Source organism: Nycticebus coucang, chromosome 12 (genome assembly GCF_027406575.1).
Source record: "Nycticebus coucang isolate mNycCou1 chromosome 12, mNycCou1.pri, whole genome shotgun sequence".
In the NCBI taxonomy this organism is placed as follows: Eukaryota; Metazoa; Chordata; class Mammalia; order Primates; family Lorisidae; genus Nycticebus; species Nycticebus coucang.
Window position 1 is genome coordinate 69,086,344 of NC_069791.1, and position 27,858 is coordinate 69,114,201.

General features: G+C 42.2%; 1 protein-coding gene across 6 annotated transcripts in view; it reads right to left on the minus strand.

Moving 5' to 3' along the window:
* Positions 1 to 1,122: 1,122 nt before the first annotated feature.
* The window catches only part of SMURF1 (SMAD specific E3 ubiquitin protein ligase 1), a 135,465-nt gene continuing 108,729 nt past the window's right edge, over positions 1,123 to 27,858 (minus strand). For 4 of the 6 annotated variants that reach the window (XM_053556207.1, XM_053556209.1, XM_053556212.1 and 1 more), the window contains 7 exons: positions 14,294 to 14,408; positions 11,673 to 11,851; positions 10,836 to 10,973; positions 9,928 to 10,048; positions 8,783 to 8,984; positions 6,522 to 6,606; positions 1,123 to 4,562 (listed from right to left, as the gene is read on the minus strand). In XM_053556207.1, coding sequence (XP_053412182.1) covers positions 4,463 to 4,562; positions 6,522 to 6,606; positions 8,783 to 8,984; positions 9,928 to 10,048; positions 10,836 to 10,973; positions 11,673 to 11,851; positions 14,294 to 14,408 — 940 coding nt within the window. In that variant the 3' untranslated portion in view covers positions 1,123 to 4,462. The remainder of the gene's footprint in view (positions 4,563 to 6,521; positions 6,607 to 8,782; positions 8,985 to 9,927; positions 10,049 to 10,835; positions 10,974 to 11,672; positions 11,852 to 14,293; positions 14,409 to 27,858) is intronic. The other 2 variants (XM_053556210.1, XM_053556208.1) reach the window with 1 other exon arrangement.

The following is a 27,858-nucleotide window of genomic DNA, read 5'->3' on the forward strand; positions in this document are numbered from 1 at the left end:
CTTTACTCAAAGTCCATTTATTTAAATGTTAATCACAACGAAAACATACCTTCACAGTAACATGTAGGCTGATTTTTGATGGAAAACTGGGTATCATGGCCAGGTCAAGTAGATACCAAGGATCCATCAAGAAATTAAGGGATAAACAAAATCTACAATGGAATGTTTTTCAAGAATGAAATTTTGATAACATGTCCCAACATGCATGGACCTTGAAAACATTACCCTAAGTGAAATAAGCCAGACATAGGACAACTACTGTGTGATTCCACAGAAGAGGCCAATTCATAAAGGCAGAAAGTAGAACACAAGTTACCAACACCACACTGAGAGTGGGAATGGGAAGCTATGGGTTAATGGGGACAGCGTTCACGTTGGGGATGATGAAAAAGTTTTTGGTATAGATAGTAGGAATGGTCACACCACATTGTGAATATATTATATTGAATGCAACCAACTGTATACTTACCAGTGGCAAAGTCATGATACTATGTATACAGTTGTGTCTCAGTATTGTCGGGGATTAGTTCCAGGACCTTCTATGGATACCAAAATCCACAGATGCTCAAGTCCCTGATATGGAATGATGTCATATTTGCATACTACATATATCCTCTGTATACTTTCAATCACCTCTAGTTACTTATAAAACCTAATACAATGTAAAAGCTACATAAATACCTGTAAAACTGTGTTGTGTAAGGAAATAATGACAAGAAAAGTCAATACATGTTCAGTACAGACAAAACCATAAATTTCTTTTTCATATTTTCAGTCCTTGATTGATTAAATTCACGGATACAGAACCCATGGATATGGAGGGCTGTTTGTATTTTTACTATAGTAAAAAAGTATTTAAAAAAAACAAACCCTCAAATCAACAAATATGACCAATGTGTAAAGAAGTCAACAAATTTTAAACTTTCCAATCCCACCAGTTTTGATACAGTATTTTCAACCAACTGTATCATATTCTTGATATTCTGTTAACAATTCTATCCTTAACTTTGTCTTTTTCCTTAAACCGCCCTTGCCTGTATTTTTGACCATTGACTTCCTTTCTTCAAGAATTGTAAAGAAACTGGAATTTCATTTCCACACCAAAATAACAGACACCAAAAATGTAAAGTCGTGAGTTTATTGCATATGTAACAAAATGAACCTGACCTCCTGGGTCCAGCCTGCTGTACAATCGCTGTTTGTTTTGTGTTCCCAGCTGGTTCCATAACCACATTAAATAGAACTAGTATTTCTTTAAATACTTTTGATTTTGACATAAAACAGGACATTAGTGTACAACTTCCACAAAATAAATCAGCAATAAAAACAGTGGGAAGAATAACAAGGATAGCAGCAATACTTAAAAACAAGACATTACAAAATAAATTAAAAAATACATTATAAAGTGGTTGAGAAACAAAAATAAACAAACTTTAAAAATTCATACTATGTTTCGGGAAGGCTGCCGTGCGGCACACACCTGGCTGCAGGTGGGATGGGGCAGCATTTTCTCTGCAGGCCATTCCTGACATGTCAGATTTGATGACCGCCTAGCCTGAATTTGAACCATACAGCTGAACAAAGCTGAGGGGTCAAAGCTTGATCTGGTGGCAGATCCTCCTTCAGAACTCAAGAGAGCTGTTCCCTGTTACCCCAAGCACCCCAGGCAGCCCTGGCCTTTCCTACGGAAGCACTGGCAGAGGGGTGGTTTGCTACATCCCTGAGTGTCGGCTGATGACCGCTGGTGAGGACAAGCCTGCAAAGTCATGCCCCTGAAGCATCTGGGCAGAGGGGCAAGGGAAAGTGGGTGGGTCGTCTGGGACCACCAACAGAGGCAATGAACAACATCACACGTGAATGGGCTTCACGTGGACCAAAGTGGAGCAATCGGGAGCTTTTACCATTTGCTTGCCACCTTGTGTTCTTTGGGGTGGTTTAAAAAGACCAAACCATTATAGGTATTTAAGGTTCCAGAAATACAATGCCACTGACAGAGAGGCCTGTTTGGGAAGAGTGAACTGGAGCTCTAAAATGTCTGCGACACTCACACAGCTATGGCGGTGCCCAAGAAAGAGGCAGCAAACCCACACGCCAGTGCAAGTAGAAAAGCAGAGATGAGGCCTGTATGGGATGGGAACTCATGTGTCTGCCAAAGAGGCCCCAGGACACAACCCTCTGGACTTTGGATGAAGTGACACTGACCCACAAGAGGCAGCACCTACCGGCATGGGGCTGGCGGATGTGGCTTCTAAGGCCCGCACCCAGCTCCTCCCAACAGCAAGAAGGTAGTTTTAAAGGCGTCAAATGCAACATTCCTGCTTCAAAATCTTTTAAACCACAAGACCCTGGTTTCCTTCCTAATTACTGAAGATTTTGGGTAACACCACCAGGAAAATCAGGCAGTGCTTCTGACCTCATTCTGGAGACAGCGTCAGTTCTCTGTTGGCTGTCTCTTATGCCTCCCATGGTTTAGACTCAAGTTAGAGAGCAGACACTCTGGGGGAGGTCTATCATTTTTACTTCCTCACCTTCAAGAGGAAGATTAAGGGAAGACTGGATAGACTCACCGGGGAACCAGTTTCTAGAACAACCTCAGAAAGCATCATTATGAATGAGACAAAGGATGAGCCCAACTGGGACAAGGAAGAATTTGTGCAAGAGAATAAGCCCAATTTGGCCTGGACTTTTTGAATGGATTAAACTTTCCTCTTGCTGCCAGTCTATCCCAGAACCTCAGCGGCCCAGAAATGTGGCGCTCTCACAGCTCCCGGCACATCAAACGGGCAAGCCTCTTGTTAGGGGGAGAGTCTATGACCTGTGATAACTAAGCATTCCCCACATCAGACCACAAACTGCTTCTGGGGCAGGCAAAGGAGCCACAGCAGGGTAAGTATCCTTCACAGCCACCACGGAGGTCTACAGGTAACAGTAACAAAAAAGAACAGATAAAAACAGTTGTTCAAAAGGTTCTTCTTAGGCCATCCCCAGACTCAGAGCTGGATCCCATCGCTTAGAGACTTCAAAAGCAGTGAAATGTCTTGCTAGTGGATTACTCTGTACTCACCCCCACCCCAAAACAAAAACAACAACAACAAACCAAACAGGAAAATTTGTTGCTGCTGCTGCTTTTTCCCAAAATCTGGCTATCTGAAATCAAGCCACTTTGTTTAAAATAAAATACTGTTTGAACTTTTGTGTGAACTGGAAATGGTGTTAGAAACTTCGAGTCTAAGCTTGCTTTGGCCTTCTTCATCATATATAAACATTTGGGCAAGTGAATCTGGTTGTTAGTGTCACCATCCGCTCTTGGGGAAAGAGCCAAACAAGTCAGTGTGGAGTTGTCCTCTCTGAGGTCATAGGTTTGAATCCATGCCTTACTTCTTGTAAAACAAGAACACTTTGGGTAAATTTATGACCCTGAGATGACTCTTCCCCCCTTGCTTTGAGTTCACACCAACCCAGCAGCTATGATCACAGAATTTTGTTATGTTAGTTTAGCTCTCAGCAATTACTGTAGCATAGTTTGTTAATACATTTCAGTGACACAGTCAATGTTTCTCTACATACAATGGTGGCACAAGAGTCACAGCTTTGGGACTGACTGGCTCTGGGGCTGGTCTGAGTCTGTTCTTTTTGTAAACTTTGTTACTTGGTGTTTTCACCGGAAAAAAAAAATGTCAAACTGGATAGATAATGCAGCAAAAGGGACCCTTAAAAAGAAAAGATCATTTTTCTTTGTGTAAAACAAAATTTCCAGCCAGGATACCCTGAAAAAACCAAAACCAAAACCAAAACAAAACAAACAAAATCCCTGGGCCTCCAGTAAAAGCTGGTCTAATTCCTTCACCTTTCAAAGGGGAAAAACATTTTGACTCAAGTTTCCTGCTGTGGTAGAATTCCACTAAGTGTATAATATACAGTTATTTTTCAGTTAGAAACCAATCTGCTACCCAGAATAGGCTTCAAGGATGTAAAATTTGCAATCTGAGCTCTGGTAAGATTTCCAGTAGCTTCTGAATGTGAAGAGGGCCTGAGGATTGTTTTGAGATGGAAAAACTGGTATTGCTACCAGTTCCAAACCCTCAGTAAGCCTGGCTCAGTCCCCTAACTGTGGGTTGGTTGATGCTCCTGTAAAGTACACAGGACTGTGAGCCTTATCACCACATGGGTTGCAACTGCAGACTATCTGTGTAACTGAGGCCAAAGGCTAACCCTGGCTACATTTTATTGGATGGGTGATGGAAGGGGGTTGGGAGTACTATAACAAAAGGAGGGATATATGGGTAGGAGCCACCAATGAAAGTCTCCTGTCCCCCTCCTCTAATAAAAGGAGGCAGACAACCCTTTTCCCTCAGATAATCCAGAATTCCAGGGCCTCAGCCAGCTTTGTGGGAGGCACACAGAAGCTATATGCTTTTGGTCTGGTGGTCATGAGCTAGACTCTGTTGCCTTTGGTTGCTCTTCACTCTACAGCAAACCCACAGGTCTCCTCCACCGCTGTCAGCAGCTTCTCGTAGAGTTTCTCATAGGATTCATAAGGTGGGATGTCAATCCGGTTAAAGCTGGAAAAGGACAAAGGAGGAAAAGTCACTGCTGGGGGCAGTCTAGCCCTAGACCCAACTTAGAGGTCAAGGACAGGCATCTAGTGGTGGGGGTTGGTGCAGTGGATGAGGGGACAAAGAAACAGAAGCTTTGAAGAGTCTCACTGTCTAGTTTGCAGGACGGGGAGGGCAGTGTGAGTCCTCCACTTTACCACTGCTCTTCTAATGCAAACAGGTTTTAATCAACATATAGCAAAATAAATCTTAAGACCTTTAAAACCAAATTAGAACCAAATGACTATAACTGCTTATGTTAGGACAAAGCTCTCAACTTGTTTGTCTGTCTATCTTTGGGAGAAATTATTTCTCTATACTAGAAATACCCCGTTGACAGCCCCTATAATCCAAGACTGGCCATTAGTCAAGTCAACACTAACAACTTATTGTGTTATCTGTCTATTCTTTTGGGACTTGATTCCTCTTAAGACCAAAACGAGGCAGTCTAGAAAATTCCCTGCAAAAATAAGCTAGGTCTTAAAACTAATAAAATGTCAAGTCTCTGAAAGATGAAATGCATATTAAACTTCTGACTCAGTATTTCCATGGAGAAATTCATTTCCAGTATTTGTGCAAAGAAAATGACATCCTTTAAGAATTTATTATCTTATAACAAACCAAGAAACAAAATTGTGACCCAGAGACATTTAGTGGCCTATTGAATTTCTAGGTTAAGCAATTACGATGGTTTTTGTCAAGGAAGAATTGGGTTTGATGGCAGGCACCCTTTTTCTGGAGCTTTAGCATAAGAGGATATTTTTCATATCCATCTTATTCCAAACACTAAACTACTAAAGGACAAAAACCGTATGTTAAGGAGCACAGCCGCCATGTGTCAACATGGCAGGTGTCTATAACAGACACCACAGCCACGCTCAGGGCAGAGCTTTGGTAACCCACTGCAGCCCAGAACACCTGTTTCTCAGATGTGACAAACCAAGTTAGAATATTAACATATCTAAATCATATCCTTAGAAGTGTCAGAGCCAGCATTTGAACCCATACTCTTTGGTTCCAAGTCAGGAACCTTCTATCATATTATGTTGCATCTTGGCAACATTTGGAACCAGTTCTCTTGAAGGAGACATGGCTGTTCTTCTCAACAAATGGTTCCGAAACATATGTATGTAGGTGATTGGATTTTTAAACCATAAAGAAAATAATCCATTGTGGATATTAATTTTTAAATTAAAATTTAGGGGAAAAACATTTTTCAGTGGACAAGGTACGTCTGCTGTAGGCAAAGTTCCCAGAAGGAAAATGGGGACCCAGAAATGTCAGACAAAGACCAAGAAATCCAAACTAAAACTATACAATCTTCCCTACTGACAGATGCACAAGCACCATTTAGTAATGCACTGAGCCCCAGCAAAGATGAACACTAGAGCCTGCTGGAGTGGAAGCCACAGGTTGTTGCTGAAACAACAACACTAAATAATTACATAGCTCACAGCAATTCGTTTCATTAAAAAAAATGACTTCTGATAACTCTCTTCTGTGGCACAGTACAACGTATTCATCCACTGACATAAGTGCTATTCCAGTCATTATCTGAGAGTTTGCATTAATGAAACTATAAATAAGAAAGTAAGGGCCAGGTGCGGTGACTCATGCCTGTAATCCTAGCACTCTGGAAGGCTGAGGCAGGTGGATTGCCTGAGCTCAGAGTTCGAGACCAGCCTGAGCCACAGCAAGATCTCATCTGTAAAAATGGCTGGGGGGTTGTGGCGCATGCCTGTAGTCCCAGCTACTTGGGAGGCTGGGGTAAGAGAATTGCTTAAGCCCAAGAGTTTGAGGTTGCTATGAGCTGTGATACCATGGCACTCTACTGAGGACATCAAAGTTAGACTCTGTCTCATGAACAACCGCATCCTCTAGAAACAGGCTCCCAGGACATAGTGATTCCATAGCAGTGGTCCTTACCAGGTGTGGGCCTTCGGAAGGTTGTCTGTATTTGCATCTATCAGGTGGATGGTGAAGAGCCGGGGCCCTGCCGCGCCTGTAGAACCTTACAAGACAACATTCTAGTTAATGCACTTCAGAGGCAAAGCCACAGTGCTTTCTGGCCACATGGTTCCCATGAGTCAAGGTCCCTTTGGACCACCTTCTCAGCCCTTAATGCCACCAGAGGACAATGGTGTTCACACATCCAGTTTAGGATATGCCTGCAATGGCCATCAAGTGACAAAATTCAAACGTTTTATAACATCATGGGGGAAGCAAAGACTGATGAGAAGTCTCCTATGTACACTCTGACAATGAGCCTGCTCCAGTGGGGGAACCAAGAGTCAAACCTATTTGTACCCACCCTTTGGACTAGAGGACTTGCCAACCAATTCTGTAGAGCAGGCTCCATTGCACCCTTCCTTGATTGGGTCTTTCCAAACTCAGCCCCAAGTGGGCACTAAGCTGGCCAGCAGCCCCCACTGCTGCTGCAAAGACAGGGCCAAGCTGGCACCACCTGCCTGCTGGCAGAGGGTTGCAGGACCCAGGGCAAGGTGGGTTGCAGAGGCCACTGGCCTCTGTCTTGCTGATATTCATTCCTGCACTTTTACAGATGTTCTCTTCGACGTGGGCACAGGTCAGCAGTAGGACTCATAGCCAGGAGAGATGATGGCAAGCAGAGATTACTATCTTTAGGGATTAGAGAGGGTCTCTGGCTACTTGGAATTGAGTCTGGCCCACTTGGCCCTGGATACCTCAGTGGGCAATAGGCAGAAGGGGCTCCTCCCTCTCAGACCACACCTTGAATCCCATCTCCTGAGGAGCCAGGGCAAGTTGTGCCAGGCATGCCCCAGGTACTTCTGGGGAGACATTCTGCTGGGCCCTGGATGCTTGGTGCCTGCTTTGTATCCTTGAGCTTAGATTTCTTGGAATTAAGGAACCAGCTTCCCACCAGGCCCTGCAGCATCCAGTTGCCTTTCCTGTCAGGACCCCTGGTCACATTTGAGCCCTCATCGGGGCTGACCCCACCCTACTAAAGGCTACAGGGATACTTAGACAATGTCCGTCCAATTACGGAGGATATTGCTAAGATCCTTACAGACACAGGGATTTTTTCTAAATACGAATGTTTAGCAAGAGGGTGATGGTGATGTCATGAGACAAGCAAGACTCAAAAATCACAAAACCTAGACTCCTGCCTGGTAAGGTGGTAGCTTACTGCTCGTCACTTTACTGCTTTTTCCTGGGGGGGAAATAAATCATATCACCTCAGTGAGTCTCAGTTCCTCATCTGTGTCATGGAGAGAATAATCTCTGCTAAGATAGGCTCTCTGGGTTAGAAGAGAATTAGATAAGAAAGGGCACTGGGAGTAGCTGGAATTAGTAAACTGGCTCCACAGATGGAGGCGCCATATACAAAGCATTGGGGAACCCTCATCTAGAATCCTTTTTATGCATGCAGAGCCCCCCCCCCCAAAATTCTATAGGCAGAGGTCATTATGGAAAAGGCACAAGTACCCTCATAACCAAAGCCAAGTGAAGTTCAATGAAATCCTTGAAAGCAAGAGGCAATATTCTGTATTTGTAATATATCTGTATGCCTAGTTGCATCTAAAGTTCAATATGTTAAGTCTTCACTGTGCTCCTTCCATCCAGCAGTAGTACTCCTTCCAGACCCTAAGTATAAGAGATGACATGACAGGCTGCCTGCCTAACATGTTCTTAATGCAAAGCTCAGGACCTTTCCTGTGGATTCCACCCCACCACAGTTAAACAGATTGAGTACCTCTTCCTTCAGTGTGGTTCATGGCTAAACAGGACTTCATCTACAGCTTCAAGCCATGGCGCCACTAAGACTGGGGGTGGCCACCCAATACTCCCTACCTGGGTCTTGGGTAAGCTAGCTTCATGGAGGCAGGTAGTTACAGCCTCACCAGATACCCAAAGGCCTCTGCTGGTCAACGCTCTTGGCTTTTTGGAAGAAGTGAGGGGGTGAGAACCCACAGGTCCCGGAGTGGCTGCACAGTCTTTGTTTGGCGGGGCCTCTACACCTGCTCACAGACCAGATAGCACCTACCCAGTGGCACCTCTGTGGTGCTGAGCATTTTGTTTATATCATTTTCTAGTGGATGTTTTAGAAAAACATCCCAATCGTCTTCCAGGTCTTCCTGCCCTGGCCTAGCACAGAACATCCTCAGGGTAGATGTGTAATCGAATGGCCCTGCCTCCACATCAGTCACCTTGCAAAGCCTTGAAGCCTTGGAGAGGGACTCTTGTAGATCCAGTCACAAACTGTAGGAGCCGGGCCCTCCTTTCTTCATCAAACGTCTCCACTGCTTGCCAGAACCACCTGACGATGTTGCTGTCAGCCACACAGTGCTTCAGTCGCGTGTTTGACTTCCAGTCATTCAAGTCTATTTTATCCAGGCCGCCTATTATCAACTGAGAAGATGTTTAAAGATAAGTTACTTCCAAAATGTATGGACCAATATTATTACATGCCTCCTAGATTTCCACTATATGAGTTAAAAACTTGGTTCCCAAGCAAAGAAGCATCCATGTTCAAATAAACGAGACAGATGCTGAGAGAAAAAACAGCTATAAATTAACAGTAGGCCTGAAGGCCAGGCTGGTTTGCTGCCTTTGGATCACAGAGCACAGCTACTGATATAAAGTTATCTTCTAAGCAAAGTTTTTGTTTTTGATCTGCTTTGGAGAGGAGGGAGGATCACAGAACGAATTAGCAAGATCGAACAGTTACGGTGGCTTCTCTAAGACACTCAACAACATGTGTTTCAAGTCTGAAGGGAGGAAAGTTCAGCAAGGGTTATGTGGGGCTGGGGTAGATGAAGTGTGTTTCCACAGCTTGTTTAAAAAGCTCACCCCAGAACTACTGCTCCATCCAAGGGAACCTGCCTTGTCTTGCAAGCTCTCGGCATCTCACTGGTACCAGAGGACTATAAGAACAATCTGAAAGGCTTGAGCAATTTAATACCAAATAGAGACGGCTGAGGGATGAATGAATCATTATGTTCAAGTACATGAAGTCTGCCTAGAGAGGACAATAATTTTGTTCTTAGTCTAAGAATGACCAAATAAAAAACAAAAAGGTGACCTGGTGGGCCACAAACACCATGAATAATTTCCTGAGTGATTCAGGCTTACTGCCACCAGTGGACACTGTGCTTGTTACACATTGGCACAAAAGCCCTTGGATCCCTTCTCACTCTGGCTCCACCTTTGACCTGGGAACCCTGACAGGCTCCTGGGCTTACCAGGAGAAAGTGCAAGCTTCCCTCTGCAGCAAGGACTTAAAATGGGCAAATCATGGCCACTCCAGAACCCTTCAATGCCCTGAAATTGACTCCTCATGCCAAGAACATACCTCTAGTTCCTTCTGGTCAAAAGGCTTCAGTAGGTGTTGAGGAATGAGCTCATTGAACCCTTTCTGAAGAGCTAAAAACTGGGCTTCGATTCCTCTCATAAACCTCCAATTTACATATAACCTGAAAGAAAAACTCACAGGTTAGGAGCAGTACCAAATGGATTTTCCTTCGTTAGCAGGTTCTGATATCACAATCCAACAAATGTGTGAACATGATGCAGACAGTCCCACTGAGGAAAACACCTGGCCCGCCCCTCCCCACACAGTCAACTCCAAACCAGCTGGCAGCACCGAGCCTTAGTTTCAGGTTAAAAATTAATCAGAACATGCCCTTATGCATTCTGATTCTTTACTAAAAACAGCAGGATACTGTAAAAGCAGTGGGATTTAATCTGACCCAGATTAATTATAGCTACTGCCATAATTTAAAAGCATATTTCGAAATACTATCCAAGATAACATGGAACTGTGCGTTGGTCCCAGCACAGATGCACCCTCCTGCTTCTGAAGAGCCAGGGTGAGCACCTAGTCCCTAGTATGGATTTGCCTCAAGTACAAGGTAGAAAAGAGCTATTTAATAGCTGCCGTGGCATAGCATCCTCAAGACTGAGCACAAAGAACCCTCTGGGCTGTCTCCTGAACTCCCTGTTGCTGCACTCAGAATCCAGTGGTCACTTGAACGTCCTTCCCTCATCTGGGCCAGCCTAGACTCATCTGGGCCCCCAGCAGACCCACCACGGCTGTTGCTGATGGTTTCTGAAAATTGCCTCCATTAATGTGACTCTGGTCACAAGTGCTATTACAGACAGGAAGGTTTCACACAGTGAAGGTGCTACAGGAATCTAAACATGACCCCAGCTGCACCCAGTATGATCCCAGGCAACCATTGAGGCTGCCCCGGACATTACCGAACATATTCTTTCTTGTTCTCCTCTGTGACGGGCACATTTCTACCATTGGGTTTCAGTTCATGCTGAAGAATCCTCCCAAAAGCATTGTGTTCCACGCAAAAAGTGTGGTCCAGCACTGGGGTGATATCGTTCTCTCTGTCAAAGTAGAACAGAAGACAATACCAGTTAGATCTCTGCCACCACACAGCAAGAACAGAACATCACGTGGGGTGGTTGGTGGAAAGATAGAAACACACCCACAGGGTTTACTGATAGAAACACACTCCCCAGGGCTGCAAGGGGAGAAGAGGCCTGGGTGGACTCCCCCTGACTCCCTGCATTGGAACATGTGAAACCTGGGCACAGATGGAGGCCCTGGCTCGGCTCTGCTCCTCCTCTTCCCCTCCCCTTGCCGGAGCCATGATCCTGCATCCCTAAGAGACCACCTCTTTCACAAGGATCTTAGACACCAATGATACATCTTGTCATTGTGCCTACTGCTCTTAAAAGAGCTTGATTTAGGATAATTCTAGGATAAATGTAACTAAATACTAATTCTGAAACTTTCTTGGCCCCTCTGTAGATTAACTGGAGACATTCTATAGTGTTCCAAGACCTAGGGATCAGCTTGTTAACATTTATGATCTTACCTCAATAATTCAAGGAGACAACTATAGAAATTGGCCAAACATCCATCATGAGAGAAATGTCAATTAAGTAATTTTTGTTCAATCTACTTTTTTGTTTCTGTTTATAATGGTTTCTTTATTTCTTGCCCATTCCCCAAATAGACATACATGCACATGTGTGCATACAACAAACACAGCAGGGAGCACCAAGACAGTGAATACTTACAGAATCCACACTAAGCTCTTATGCAGCTCTGGATCCACGGATTCCAAATCTGAGAGCTGGATGGGCTTCCCCAGCAGCTGCTTATAGAAGGGCACTGTGAAGCCCCCATTGATGTAGTGTCCATGGAACACAGCCAGCCCCATGATCCGACCCACAAAGTGGAAATAAGACAAGTGGTCCTGCAGGAAGCACCAGAAAACATGAATTTGTCAGGAAGAACCCAGCCAATGTGGAGATCTTATGCTTTCTCTAAGCTTCCCGAGAGACCTGTCTGTCCCAGAGTTAGCCAAACACTGACTGTTTCTTACAGGCTCTTCTCACTGCCAGATGAAAGAAGGCTGCTGAGACAGGCAAAATTTAGGGCATGTCTTCTGTACACCTTTGCTGGACAACAGTTTATATGCACTTAGGTCCAGCATCTTGTCCTCAGAACTATTGTAAATTTGCTAGGCCCACTGCAAAATGAAAACATGGAGCCTCTTTTTTTTGAGATAGTCTCACTATATTGCCTTTGGTAGAGTGCTGTGGTGTCACAGCTCACAACAACCTCCAATTCCTGGGTTTAGGTGATTCTCTTGCCTCAGTCTCCCAAGTAGCTGGGACCACAGGTGCCCACCACAACACCTGGCTCTTTTTTTTGCTGCAGTTGTCATTGTTGTTTAGCTGGCCTGGGCTGGGTTCGTGCCCGCCAGCCTGGGTGTATGTGGCCGACGGCCTACTCACTGAGCTACAGGCGCCGCCAAATGTGGAGCCTCTTATTCAAAAATGATTGATAATTTCTTTTTTTTTTTTTTTTTTTGGAGAGACAGGGTCTCACTTTGTAGCCCTTGGTAGAGTGCCGTGGCATCACACAGCTCACAGCAACCTCCAGCTCCTGGGCTTAAGCGATTCTCTTGCCTCAGCCTCCCGAGTAGCTGGGACTACAGGCGCCCGCCACAGCACCCGGCTATTTTTTTTTTGTTGTTGTTGCAGTTTGGCCGGGGCTGGGTTTGAACCCGCCACCCTCGGCATATGAGGCCGGCGCCCTACTCACTGAGCCACAGGCGCTGCCCATGATTGATAATTTCAACTCAGTGACAGCAAAGAACCAAACCAAGCCTGGGACCTTTACAGTGGCAAGGGCCTTGCGCTGTATGCAAGTTGCATGCCCAGGAAGCTGTCCTCTTTTTCCTCCTCTTTATGCCCAAAAGGAAAGGGCAATTCCCCTCTTCCTCCCTCCTAATCCCCATCCCATAAGAAAGAGAAGAAATCATAAGGGCAGGGGGTAAGGGGGCAAGGAACATAGAGGAAAATAAGTCAAGTAAAAGAACCACTCTAGTTTTTAACTAAGAAACCACACGTTTCTACTTTCAGGTTTGAATTATAATCATCTCAGAAAATTAGTCAAAACTTCCCTTCCATATAGGTAACATGTTCTTTCACATTTGAATGTCCAATACAGCTTGTCCCCGACTTCACCATAGTGGCCTTGTGCACAGAACTGACAATGGACATGGCCTCACAGAGGAGCCCTCTGGTTTGTTTAGCTGGCCTGGGCTGGGTTCGAGCCTGCCAGCCTGGGTGTATGTGGCCAGTGCCCTACCTTTGCTTTGATGTCTTTTGCTTGCTTGGCCTGAGTGTGGGCAGCCCAGGGCATCCAGGCTGCCCAGTCCCAGGCCAAGCAAGCAAACACTGCACATATTTCCTCATCTCTAAAACAAGCATGCTAAGGGGTGTCATCATTCGTAGTTTAAAAAACTAATTATGGAAATACAGCAGAACCTCCAGTTGACTACCTCCTTAAGTTAACCTGATTTTCACAGATCAGAAGTGCACCACATGTACATGTCAGCACAGTAGGCCTAGTTCCTTGTGTTGACCATGTCCGTATGTTGACCAGTTTGCTATAGTCCCTTCAGTGGTCAACTTATAGAGGTTCTACTGTATTTCAGTTTTGACTGGGAAGACAAAGGACTTTGTAACCCACTTCTCAGAATGACACCCTTAACAAATGCAGCCATCATACTGACATTCCCTTAAATAGCAATGAACTGTTCTGAGTGAGCAGCTAAATCTCACCCTATCCTCCTTCAAAACAATATACCCAATGATCTGATCCTGACACTAAGAATGCAGGCTGGAAATCTGCCATCTTCATTCTGTTCTCACTTTACCCTTAGATGTTTTACTTACCATTATCTTTAAGTCTACAATGAATAAACCAAGATTTGGAATTGAAACTGAAAATTTATTTTAAAAATTCTCCAAATAGGGCGGTGCCTGTGGCTCAGTGGGTAGAGCGCCAGCCCCATATACTGAGGGTGGCAGGTTCAGGCCCCCCGGCCCAGGCCAAACTGCAACAACAACAACAACAAAAAAAAAAATAGCAGGGCATTGTGGCAGGTGCCTGTAGTCCCAGCTACTTGGGAGGCTGAGGCAAGAGAATCACCTAAACCCAGGAGTTGGAGGTTGCTGTGAGCTGTGTGATGCCACGGCTTCACATGCTTCACATGCTTCACAGTATGAGATTGCTGTGAACACGGCACTCTACCGAGGGTGACAAGGTAAAACTCTGTCTCTACAAAAAAAAAAAAAAAAATTCTCCATCTAAATCCCCTACCTCCTTATTTATTCATACTTACAGGGTTGATTGAAGAATCTGGGTTGATTTGCAACATGTAAATATTGTCCGTGGAATACTGGAAGAGGCCATAATATGGATTCAACATCTCATGGCACAATAAATAAAGCCACTCTCTAGGAACAACCAAAAAAAAAAAAACCATTTTATATGTGCTAAAATTTTCTAGTTTTAGATCTTACCAGAAGGATTGATTCATTACCCCTTAGAAGGCCAAAATAGTATAATATAAATGAGCAATTAGTCAGAGTACTTGGCTCTGAGAAGATGCATTGTACAGGAAGGGAAAGCAAACAAATGAAATTCACAGTGTCCAAGAGAGCAACCAGAAGCAACTTATGAATGCCGAATTACTAATCCTCACCAAAAAATGACCAAAACTCCAAGGACAAATCAGCTGAGAAAGAACAGTGGCTAACTGGGATTGGTATGACTGTACAAGTGCAGTGCTCTTAGTGGTCTACTTGTCACCTTCCTTGCACCTCACCTAAGGTTTTCTCTTACACTTCACAAAGATCAAAATTGTATCATTCAGTTGCTATGATCAAAATCTTGGGTGATGATATTAATAATGTGGTATTAACTGACAAAAGTATAATTAAAAAGTAGTATCACCCCTACTTTAGCAATAGTTAACTTGAGTATTAGGATTCTGGGTCATTTTCATTTTTTCTTAGGCTAATTTCTAATTTTTTTATTTAAATTTTAGTTTTTAGCCAGGTGCAGAGGCTCACACCTGTAATACTAGCACTTTGGGAGGCTGAGGTAGGTGTATTGCTTTAGCCCAGGAGTTCAAGCCCAGCCTGAGCAAAAGCAAGACGCTGTCTCTACTAAAAATAAAAATACTAGCCCCGTGAAGTGGCAGGGGCCTATAGTCCCAGCTACTCAGGAGGCTGAGGCAAGAGGATCACCTGAGCCCAAGAGTATGAGATTGCTGTGAACTATGACACCATGGTACTCTACCCAGGGTGACAGAGTGAGACTCTGTCTCAAAAAAAAAAAAAAAAATTGAACAAACAAATTTTAGTTTAGGTTTTTTTTGAGACAGAGCCTCAAGCTATCACCCTGGGTGGCATCACACAGCTCACAGCAACCTCCAACTCCTGGGCTCCAGCAATTCTCCTGCCTCCGCCTCCCAAGTAGCTGGGACTACAGGCACCTGCCACAACACCCGGCTATTTTTTGGTTGCAGCCATCATTGTTGTTTGGGAGGCCCAGGCTGGATTCGAATCTGCCAGCTCAGGTGTATGTGGCTGGCGCCTTAGACACTTGAGCCACAGGCGCCAAGCTGACAAATTTTACTTTTTAAATTTTAAATTTTAAATGTTTCAAAGAAAAAGAAAATATCTCAAAGTCTAGGGAGGTAGAAGAGTGATTATGTGAAAGAATGACTTTTGGGGGAACATAGTGATGTGATGCCCCACCCCCAAATGACTTTTGCTCTTCATAATTTTCTGTTGAAAAAACATTTTTTTTAATCAGAAACACATCACTTTAATAACTTTACAGTTTAAACTTTAAAAATATTAACACTGAGAGTTTTAAAATGGGGTCCATAAGTATGATTTATATTATTTTCTGAATTCCTTTACCATTTGAAATCTTTTATTATTTAAAAAACTGCAAAATCAAAAACAGTCCAACAAAAAAGTACTTTAAATAGAAATTGTATGAATCAATTACTATGTCAGGTTGTGATAAGCCCAGGTAGAGGGGGGACCTTTCTACAGATACTTGTGGCAATTCTATAAATAACTTTTTATTCTTTCTACTCCTAACTCCTTTCAAACAGATAAATCTCATTAAGATAGTAGCTCCAAATTTTATTCTAGAATTTTACTCTTTCAAACAGAAAAGACACAGAAGTGAGACAGAATAGGGAAGAATAGCTCAGATGTAAATAATTTGTCCAAGAAAATTGTGAGAATACACAAAACTAATCAGACCAAAACAGTTATGCATTGCATTCAAAAGAACAGAAAGGAATTGCCAGGAGAGATACGACTCTGAATCTTATAAAGTCTCTTTACCAGAAAAACAACACTGCTTACCTTTTATTCACCCCAAGTTTTGGAGTTGAGATTTGAGAAAAATCTTTGAAAAAACCAAGGACCACAATTGTCTAGACAGGAAGTGATTAAAATACAAGCTAATGTTCCAACTGAGCCTTAGACAAGGTAAAGGATACAATTAAGTCTGTTCTGGAAGCGGTAAGGAAAGGAAGAACTAACTATACAGGTGAGAGAGAGGCTGCAGGAATGGCTTCAGGACCAAACCCAGGGAAAGTCAGTGTAGCCTGAATTTCATAGACCAGATAATGAACACATACATGCATGTGTGTAATATACATATAACTAAAATCTCTCTGCTTTCTCTGAAATTGGTATGATCCCATTTAGACACAGGGAAAACTCTAAGGGGTGAAGTAACAACACTAGACCAAACTGGAGGTAGGAAAACTCTTTCCAGTCCAGCACCAGGTTAATCAAGGAAGCGCCACAAAAACTTATCTCCACATGGAAGATTGGAGAACTATGGCAAATATAAAAGCAATATCACTCCTACCAAATTATACCATCGTATTCACATGCCTGCCTAGGAATATACAATACCAGCCATGCAAAGGAAAAATGGTAAACTGAAATAGTGTAAAGTACTAAACTCTTGAGACATCTTGAACCTATTAAAAAAATCATAGATAACATGGAAATAGTTTGATTTGAATTGTTAGGACAAACAAACATGAATGACTAAGTAGGAAGATTCTCGCCTGACAAGGGAGGACTTAAAGGCTAAATCTCTGGCCAGAAAACAGAATTGGTGTTGTCAGACAAATAAAAGTTACATTTTGCAATTAAAGAAAAGATGGTTTCCAGAGTCAAGATCAAGAAGATCAAAGAAGAAAGTTGGGATAACTGCTCTAGAGCTGAGAGTCTGTCTTTTCTAAATGGTGAAGGTGTGAGGCTCTCCTATCCCAATTTTCCTCACAGGCACATGGGGCCTCCTTTGTGGCAACCACAAGAATTATAGTTTTGTGTTTACTTGCATAATTCTTTGATTACTGCCTATATCTCATTAGACTGAGAACTCCTTTGCATGGGTGGGGGAGAAATAACATGTTATTTTGGTCACTACTGTATCCCTAGTACATAGTAGAGTCTCAACATTTCATGGTTAATAAATAAACACAATTCTTAAGGGGTAAATTACAGGGGTGCGCCTCTGTAAGAAAATTCGATCGTATGACAGATACATTAAATTCTATCATTTTATACAGCATTTTATTACAAAGGAATTCCATAAATGAGTAGGTTATGGTATTTAAAAAAAAAAAAAAAGACAAAAAAAAAAAAACTGTAAAAGCAATGGAAGACAAGTTAAGGAAATCTCCTAGAAAGTGGGGGCAGAGGGGAGGGTGTTGTAAAAAAGATGAACAACACAGAGGATCAATCCAGGGAATCCAACAGCTAAGTATCAGCCATTTCATAAAGTCCAAAGAAAAATGGAAGAGAGGAAATTATTGAGAAGTAAAATTCATTCATTCAGTATATATTTATGGAGCTGAGTGCTCACCATGTATCAGGTACTTTTCTAGGAACTGGGAATTCGGCTGTTAATCAGACAAAATTTCTGACCACATGCAGTTTGAGTCAGTTGGGAGATGAGACAAGAAAGCAAAACATCTCACTACATACCCATTATCGTGTGACAGTGACACAAGGGAGTAAGTAAGAAGAGGAAGTTATAGGACACACCTCACCCCTCACCCTCCCGCCAAGCAAGGAAAAATAGACACACCTCATGACAACGAGGTGCACAAGAGCTACAGAATCATTGCCATGCTGGATAGCAGTTCCAAAATGGAGGCATGTGGGGAAGTTGTCCAAAGACATAACATGTTAACAGTGTCCTGGAATATCCTGGAGGACTTCAAAGTTTAAGGGGACAATAAATCATAGTGGGTTTTGTCTATTGTTATTGTTTTGCTTTTTTGAGATAGCCTCACTCAAATGCCCTGGGTAGAGTGCACTGGCATCAGCCTAGCTCACTGCAACCTCAAACTCGTGGGCTCAAGCCATCTTCCTGCCTCAGGCTCCTAGTAGCTGGGACTCAAGGCATCACCACAATGCCCAGCTAACTTTTTTATTTTAGTAGAAAAAAGGTCTCATTCTTGCTCAGGGTGGTCTCGAATTCCTGACCTCAAGTGATCCTCCCACCTTGGCTTCTCAGAGTGCTAGGATTATAAGCATGAGCCACTGTGCCTGGCCACTAAAATCTAGTTTTAAAAACAAAAAAAAATTAAAATTTGTTCAAAAAGATGAATTATAGAATACTATTTAACTCCTTAGTGGATGATATTTTCATTGCCATAATGACACAAATAATGTATTGTTTTTCAACCCTTACAAATAATAGGTAGAACAGAAGGTAAATCTTTTAATCTTGACTATATTAAAGTAATATTGCAGATAACAGATTTCAATAGGTAGAAGGTAGAAGAAATATTCAAGGGAAAGTTACAAGTGTTAATATGCTTTTCTTATGAAAATGTGGTTGGAGATAATGTGTCAGGTTGACTTATCAAAAAAAAAAAGGTGAGCTTTCAAACACAATTGTGAGCAGATTCCTTCTCAGTCATGTATACAGGGAGGAGACCAGATGGCTGACTAAAGCCAGCTTTCCACAGAGGCTCCCATCAAAAGGAGAGTTAAAGGACAGAAATTTAGCAAGTAACCTGGTGGATTAGAGCTGCACCAAGAGAGAAGGTTGAAGAATGCACATCAACCCTGCCGAGGCCAGCTGCGACCCCAAGGATACAAGCAAAAGGTACAAAATCCATCACCAAGCAGATGGGAATCCCCTCCCCCATGAGAATGGCTTGGAGTACCCCATAAACAAATGAGCAGAGTTCAAAAGTCCTCCCATTATACTCCAAGGGAGAGACCCTCTGAAAACTGGACCTACTTCCCCTACTAGGGGGCCATGGAGCTCTCCTGCCAGGCATAAAACTGTATAAAACTGTATATATTGTCTACCTGCAATTCTGAGCTCCAGCACTTCCCTCCACTCTCACTCTGAAGTCTGGATGCCTGTCCCCCAGGAGTCTGGATTCATGGGTGATTTTCGAGGGGTGTGGACAGGGCCTGGACTGCAGCTGGTCAGGGCTGATTCTGCGGCATGGGAGGAAGGAGAGGGCGGTTGGCTGAGAAGGAACCACACCGGAGCGGCAGTGCTCTGAGGTGCGGAGCGGCAGTGCTCTGAGGTGCAGAGCAGCAGCCATTTTTGGCAACAATAGGGCTCACCCCTGGATATTCCAGAGTCACACCCCCTGTCTTTCTGGGCAACCAGAGAAGGCCGGGCATTTTCTCAGGTAGCAACCACCAGCGGAAGATCTGGGAGGAAACACAGGCCCCGTGAATAAAGGGTTTGCCTGAGGCGGTACCGGCCTGGGTGGAGTGCAGGGACTAGAAAATGCATGCACAGAGCCACCTGACTCCCAGGGCGGGGCTGACCCAGAGGACTGCTTTACTGAGCCTAAGACACATCCAGCCCTCAGGGGATCATCAGTCTAGACAAAGGAGGGCAGGAGGCTAGAACTGACAGCTAACCCATGCTGCGAATACAAACCTTTGCAGCAGCAAAGACAGGGCCTGAGGCGCAGGTTCTGTGAACTCAAAACAGCTTCTCTTCTGCAGGGGAATTTAGCTGGGACAGAAACAAATTCCGCAAAGTTGTTCTGTTCGGTCAGTAATATCAATGGGGGGGGGGCTGGAACTGAGTGAACACCCCCCAGTCTCCATCAAGCCCCTGAGGTTGTCAGGCCTCACCTCCCCCTGCTGGATAGAGGCAGAGAGCAGGGACTTGGCTGAGAAGACATAGATTTCCTTGTGATTCAGGCAGGTGCAAACCCCTGGAGTACCTGCTCATTGGAGGCAACGGGGTCACAGCCCTGTGGGGTTATCAGTGACTGGGCGTGACAGAGGTGCAATGTGGGGTGTGACAGAGGTGCATCAACATACCCAGATTAATCTATTTGCTGGCTGGGTCCTCCTGACCTCACAGAGCACCAGAGAAAGTCATATTTGAGTTGTCAGCAGACCCCCGCGATCTAGTTGCCGGAGACCTTTTAAACTCTTCCACCTGAGATAGGTGCTGAGACAACTGATTTGGACCTTTTAAACTGAGTCAATTGCCTGAGGACTATCCAAGTGGTGCCCTAGGTGTGTGGTTATAGGAAGGTTTGATTTTCCTTTTCCAACTGTTGCTATGGGCGGCGGGGTGACTTAACTGCTGGTATTTCTACACAGCTGAGGCTTCAACCAGAGTAACGGTTTCACAAGGGTCGGACAGAGACCAGCTGAAAACAAGACAGAGCCACTTAGCATCACCACACCAAACAGGTCCCTAGTTTCTCAGGCTGTAGCACTGTACAGGTCCTTTGAAAAGCTTCAGGGGAAAAGTCAAACAGTGTAAAATAATCATGGGTGGAATCAGCGGTAAAACTCTGGTAACATGAATAACCAGAGTAGATCAACCCCCCCAAGGAAAGATATGGCAGATGTAACTGAAGATCCCATTCATAAACAGATAGCTGAGATGTCAGAAATTGAATTCAGAATTTGGATCGCAAACAAGATTAATAGAAGGAAGGAAAATTAGGAATTAGAAATTCGAGGAGCAATTCAAAAGTTGGAACTAGAAATTTGAGGAGAAATTCAAAAGTTGTCTCAAAAATTCAACGAATTTAAAGACAAAACCACCAAAGATTTTGACACATTGAAGCAAGAATTTGCAGTCCTCAAAGATCTGAAAAATACAGTAGAATCCCTCAGTAACAGAGTGGAGGAAGCAGAAAAAAGGATTTCTGACATTGAAGACAAAGCTATTGAACGCTCCGAAACTCTCAAAGAGGAAGAGAAACGGAGAGCAAAAACGGATCAATCTCTCAGAAAGCTCTGGGATAATTTGAAGAAGGCTAATATCTGCCTCATTGGAATCCCTGAAAGTGATGAATAGCTTCATAAGGCACAGAGTCTCCTGTCCATGAAATTATGAAAGAGAATTTTCCAGGAGACATGCCAGGAGATTCTGAAATTCAGATAGCAGAGAGTTTCAGAACCCCAGCATGACTCAACCTGAATAAGACATCCCCAAGGCACATCATAATTAACTTCACTAAACTTAATATGAAGGAGAAAATTCTGAAAGTAGCCAGATGTAAGAAAAACATTACCTACAAAGGCAAGAATATTACAATGACTGCAGATCTCTCTGCTGAAACTTTTCAAGCCAGAAAAGGGTGGTCATCGACTTGTAATCTCCTAAAACAAAAGAACTTTCAACCTCAGATCCTGTATCCAGCTAAACTGAGTTTCATTTATGATGGAGAAATTAAATACTTTAATGACATTCATATGTCGAAGAAATTTGCCATAACCGAACCAGCTCTTCAGGATATCCTCAGACCTATCCTCCATAATGACCAGCCCAATCCTCTAACACAAAAGTAAACTCACTCAGAAACTTTTGATCAAACTCCAACTTCCACAGTGGCGAAAGGATTAAAAATGTCCACTGGACATTTGAAAAACTCGATACCCCAAATTTTACCAGACTTATCTACATTCTCCATGTATGTGAACGGCTTAAACTGTCCTCTAAAGAGGCACAGGTTGGCTGACTGGATACAAAAACTCAGGCCAGATATTTGCTGCATATAAGAATCACATCTTAACTTAAAAGATAAATATAGACTCAGGGCAAAAGGATGGTTGTCCATATTTAAGGCAAATGATAATCAGGAAAAAGCAGGTGTTGCAATTCTATTTGCAGATACAATAGAATTTAAACCAACAAAAGTAAGGAAGGATAAGAATGGTCACTTCATATTTGTTAAGGATAATACTCAATATGATGAGATTTAAATTATTAATATTTATGCACCCAACCAGAATGCGCCTCAATTTATAAGAGAAACGCTAACGGACATGAGCAACTTGATTTTCTCCAGCTCCATAATAGTCGGAGATTTCAACACTCCTTTGGCAGTGTTGGATCGATCCTCCAACAAGAAGTTGAGCAAAGAAATCTTAGATTTAAACCTAACCATCCAACATTTGGATTTAGCAGACATCTACAGAACATTTCATCCCAACAAAACTGAATAACATACTTATCATCAGCCCACAGAACATACTCAAAAATCAATCACATCTTAGGTCACAAGTATAACTAAGTAAATTTAAAGGAATAGAAATTAGTCCTTGCATCTGTTTGGACCACCATGGACAAAAAGTTGAACTCAGTAACAACAGGAATCTGCATACTCACACAAAAACATGGAAGTTAAATAATCTTATGCTGAATGATAGCTGGGTCAGAGATGAGATTAGGAAGGAAACTGCCAAATTTTTGGAACAAAATAACAATGAAGACACAAATTATCAGAAACCAAAAATCAGAGCAGAATTAAATGAAATTGAAAACAAAAGAATTATACAACAGATCAATAAATCCAAAAGTTGGTTTTATGAAAAGATCAGTAAAACAGATAAACCTTTGGCCAACCTAACCAGGAAAAAAAGAGTAAAATCTCTAATTGCATCAATCAGAAATGGTAACGATGAAATAACAACAGACCCCTCAGAAATTAAAAAAATCCTTAACAAATACTACAACAAGCTCTACTCTCAGAAATATGAAAATCTGAAAGAAATCGACCAATACCTGGAAGTATGCCACCTACCAAGACTTAGCCAGAACGAAGTGGAAATGTTGAACAGGCCTATATCAAGTTCTGAAATAGCATCTACTATACAAAATCTCCCTCAAAAGAAAAGCCCAGGACCAGATGGCTTTACGTCAGAATTCTACCAAACCTTTAAAGAAGAACTAGTACCTATATTACTAAACGTCTTCCAGAATTCTACCAAACCTTCAAAGAAGAACTAGTACCTATATTACTAAACTGTATTATAAAAGAAGGAATATCACCCAACACATTCTATGAAGCAAACATCACCTTGATCCCCAAACCAGGGAAAGACCCAACAAGGAAAGAAAATTATAGATGAACATCACTAATGAATATTGATACAAAAATACTCAATAAGATCCTAACAAACAGAATCCAGCAACACATCAAAAAAATTATACACCACGACCAAGTGGGCTTTATCCCAGGGTCTCAAAGCTGGTTCAATATACGTAAATCTATAAATGTAATTCAGCACATAAACAAACTAAAAAATAAGGACCATATAATTCTTTCAATTGATGCAGAAAAAGCTTTTGATTATATCCAGCATCCCTTCATGATCAGAACACTTAAGAAAATTGGTATAGAAGGGACATTTCTTAAACTAATAGAGGCCATCTACAACAAACCCACAGCCAATATCGTATTGAATGGAGTTAGACTGAAATCATTTCCACTTAGATCAGGAGCCAGGCAAGGTTGCCCATTGTCTCCATTGCTCTTTAACATTGTAATGGAAGTTTTAGCCATTGCAAATAGGGAAGAAAAGGCGATCAAAGGTATCCACATAGGGTCAGAAGAGATCAAACTTTCATTCTTCGCAGATGATATGATCATATATCTGGGAAACACTAGGGATTCTACTACAAAACTTTTAGAAGTGATCAAGGAATACAGCAATGTCTCAGGCTACAAAATCAACACCCATAAATCTGTAGCCTTTATGTATACCAAAAATAACCAAGCCAAAAAAACAGTCAAGGACTCCATTCCATTCACAGTAGTGCCAAAGAAGATGAAATATTTGGGAGTATACCTAACAAAGGACATGAAAGATCTCTACAAAGAGAACTATGAAACTTTAAGAAAAGAAATAACTGAAGATGTCAACAAATAGAAAAACATATCATGCTCATGGCTGGGAAGAATCAACATTGTTAAAATGGCTATACTACCCAAAGCAATATATAATTTCAATGCATTTTCTATTAAAGCTCCATTGTCATGTTTTAAGATCTTGAAAAATAATACTTCGTTTTATATGGAGTCAGAAAAAACTTTGAATAGTCAAAACATTACTCAGCAATAAAAACATAGCAAGAGGAATCACGCTACCAGACCTGAGACTGTACTATAAATTGATAGTGATCAAAACAGTATGGTATTGGCACAAAAAAGAGAAGTAGAAGTCTAGAACAGAACAGAGAACCAAGAGATGAATCTAGCTACTTACCATCATTTGATCTTTGACAAGCCAACTAAAAACATTCAGTGGGGAAAAGATTCCCTATTTAACAAATGGTGCTGGGTGAACTGGCTGGCAACCTGTAGAAGATTGAAACTGGACCCACACCTTTCACCATTAACTAAGATAGACTCTCACTGGATAAAAGATTTAAACTTAAGACATGAAGCTATAAAAATACTTGAAGAAAGCGCAGGGAAAACTCTTGAAGGAATCGGCCTGGGTGAATATTTTATGAGGAGGACCCCCCAGGCAATTGAAGCAGTATCAAAAATACACTACTGGAGGGCGGTGCCTGTGGCTCAGTGAGTAGGGCGCCGGCCCCATATGCCGAGGGTGGCGGGTTCAAACCCAGCCCCGGCCAAACTGCAACCAAAAAATAGCCAGGCGTTGTTCCAGGCGCCTGTAGTCCCAGCTACTCCGGAGGCTGAGGCAAGAGAATCGCTTAAGCCCAGGAGTTGGAGGTTGCTGTGAGCCGTGTGACGCCACGGCACTCTACCCGAGGGCGGTACAGTGAGACTCTGTCTCTACAAAAAAAAAAAAAATACACTACTGGGACCTGATCAAACTAAAAACCTTCTGCACAGCCAAGAACACAGTAAGTAAAGCAAGCAGACAGCCCTCAGAATGGGAGAAAATATTTGCAGGTTATACCTCTGATAAAGGTCTAATAACCAGAATCCACAGAGAACTCAAACATATTAGCAAGAAAAGAACACGTGACCCCATCTCAGGGTGGGCAAGGGACTTGAAGAGAAACTTCTCTAAAGAAGACAGACACACGATCTACAAACACATGAAAAAAAGGTCATCATCCTTAATCATCAGAGAAATGCAAATCAAAACTACTTTGAGATATCACCCAACCCCAGTAAGAGTAGCCCACATAACAAAATCCCCAAACCATAGCTGTCGGCATGGATGTAGAGAAAAGGGCACACTTCTACACTGCTGGTGGGAATGCACACTAATACGTTCCTTCTGGAAGGATGTTTGGAGAATACTTAGAGATCTAAAAATAGACCTGCCATTCGATCCTATAATTCCTTTACTAGTTTATACCCACAAGACCAATAATCACAATATAACAAAGACATCTGTACCAGAATGTTTATTGCAGCCCAATTTATAATTGCTAAGTCATGGAAGAAGCCCAGGTGCCCATCAACCCACAAATAGACTAGCAAATTGTGGTACATGTGTACCATGGAATATTATGCAGCCTTAAAGAAAGATGGAGACTTTACCTCTTTCATGTTTACATGGATGGAGCTGGTGGTATCTCAGGAATGGAAGAAAAAGTATCCAATGTACTCAGCCCTACTATGAAGCTAAATTATAGCTTTCACATGAAGGCTATAACCCAACTATAGCACAAGACTATGAGGAAAAGGCCAAGGAAGGGGAAGGGATGGGAGAGGTTAGGGGGGAGGGAGGGTAATGGGTGGGGCCACACCTACGGTGCATCTTAGAATGGGTACAGGCGAAACTTACTAAAGGCAGAATACAAATGTCTACATACAATAACTAAGAAAATGCCATGAAGGCTATGTTGAACAGTTTGATGAGAATATTTCAGATTGTATATGAAACCAGCACATTGTACCCCTTGATTGCACTAATGTACACAGCTATTATTTAACAATAAAAAAAGCAAAAACAAATAAAATTTCACATTAATATAAAAAAAAAAGATTGCGACATGACTGCAAGAGGGACTTTGCCTAACAATTGCAATCAGTGTAACCTGGCTTATTGTTCCCTCAATGAATCCCCAACAATAAAAAAAAAAAAAAAAAAAGATTGTGTGCTCAGCGTGCAGGTTCAAGGCACACCTCCTGGGTGAGAGGCACAACTACAATAGGGACTTTACCTAACAAACACAAATTATTTAACCTAATTGTTTATGACCTTATATTAATCTGAAAATTTTTAAAAATTGTTAAATTGTGCCCTAAAATAGCAAAATAAAAGTTTCTTCTTCTCTGTGTCATGATAAAAAAAAACAAAAAAAAAGAAGGGTGGGGCCTATGGGTCAGTGGGTAGGGCGCTGGCCCCATATTCCAAGGGGGACGGATTCAAACCCAGCCCCAGCCAAACTGCAACAAAAAATAGTCGGGCATTGTAGGGGGCACCTGTAGTCCCAGCTGCTTGGGAGGCGGAGGCAAGAGAATCACAAAAAAAAAAAAAAAGAAAGAAAGAAAAGAAAGAAATACGAAAATCTGAAGGAAATTGACCAATACTTGGAAGCACGTCACCTTCCAAGACTTAGCCAGAATCAAGTGGAAATGTTGAACAGGGCTATATCAAGTTCTGAAATAGCATCAACCATACAAAATCTCCCTAAAAAGAAAAGCCCGGGACCAGATGGCTTCACATCAGAATTCTACCAAACCTTTAAAGAAGAACTAGTACCTATATTACTGAACCTGTTCCAAAATATAGAAAAAGAAGGAAGACTACCCAACATGTTCTATAAAGCAAACATCACCCTGATCCCCAAACCAGGAAAAGACCCAACAAGAAAAGAAAATTATAGACCAATATCACTAATGAATATAGATGCAAAAATATGCAACAAGATCCTAACAAACAGAATCCAGCAACACATCAAACAAATTATACATCACGACCAAGTTGGTTTTATCCCAGGGTCTCAAGACTGGTTCAATATACATAAATCTATAAATATAATCAGCACATAAACAAATTAAAAAACAAAGACCATATGATTCTCTCAATTGATGCAGAAAAAGCTTTTGATAATATCCAGCATCCCTTCCTGATCAGAACACTTAAGAAAATTAGTATAGAAGGGATATTTCTTAAACTAATAGAGGCCATCTACAGCAAACCCACAGCCAATATCGTATTGAATGGAGTTAAATTGAAATCATTTCCACACAGGTCAGGAACCAGACAAGCCTGCCCATTGTCTCCACTGCTCTTTAACATTGCAATGGAAGTTTTAACCATCGCAATTAGGAAAGAAAAGGCGATCAAGGGTATCCATATAGGGTCAGATACCCTATATGGCTCGCTCTTTGCACATGATATGATTGTATGTCTGGAAAACACCAGGGATTCTACTACAAAACTCTTAGAAGTGATCAAGGAATACAGCAGCATCTCAGGTGACAAAATTAACATTCATAAATCAGTAGCCTTTATATATACCAACAGTTGTCAAGCTGAAAAAATAGTTAAGGACTCTATTCCATTCACAGTAGTGCCAAAGAAGATGAAATATTTGGGAGTTTATCTAACAAAGGACGTGAAAGATCTCTATAAAGAGAACTATGAAACTCTAAGAAAAGAAATAGCTGAAAATGTTAATAAATGG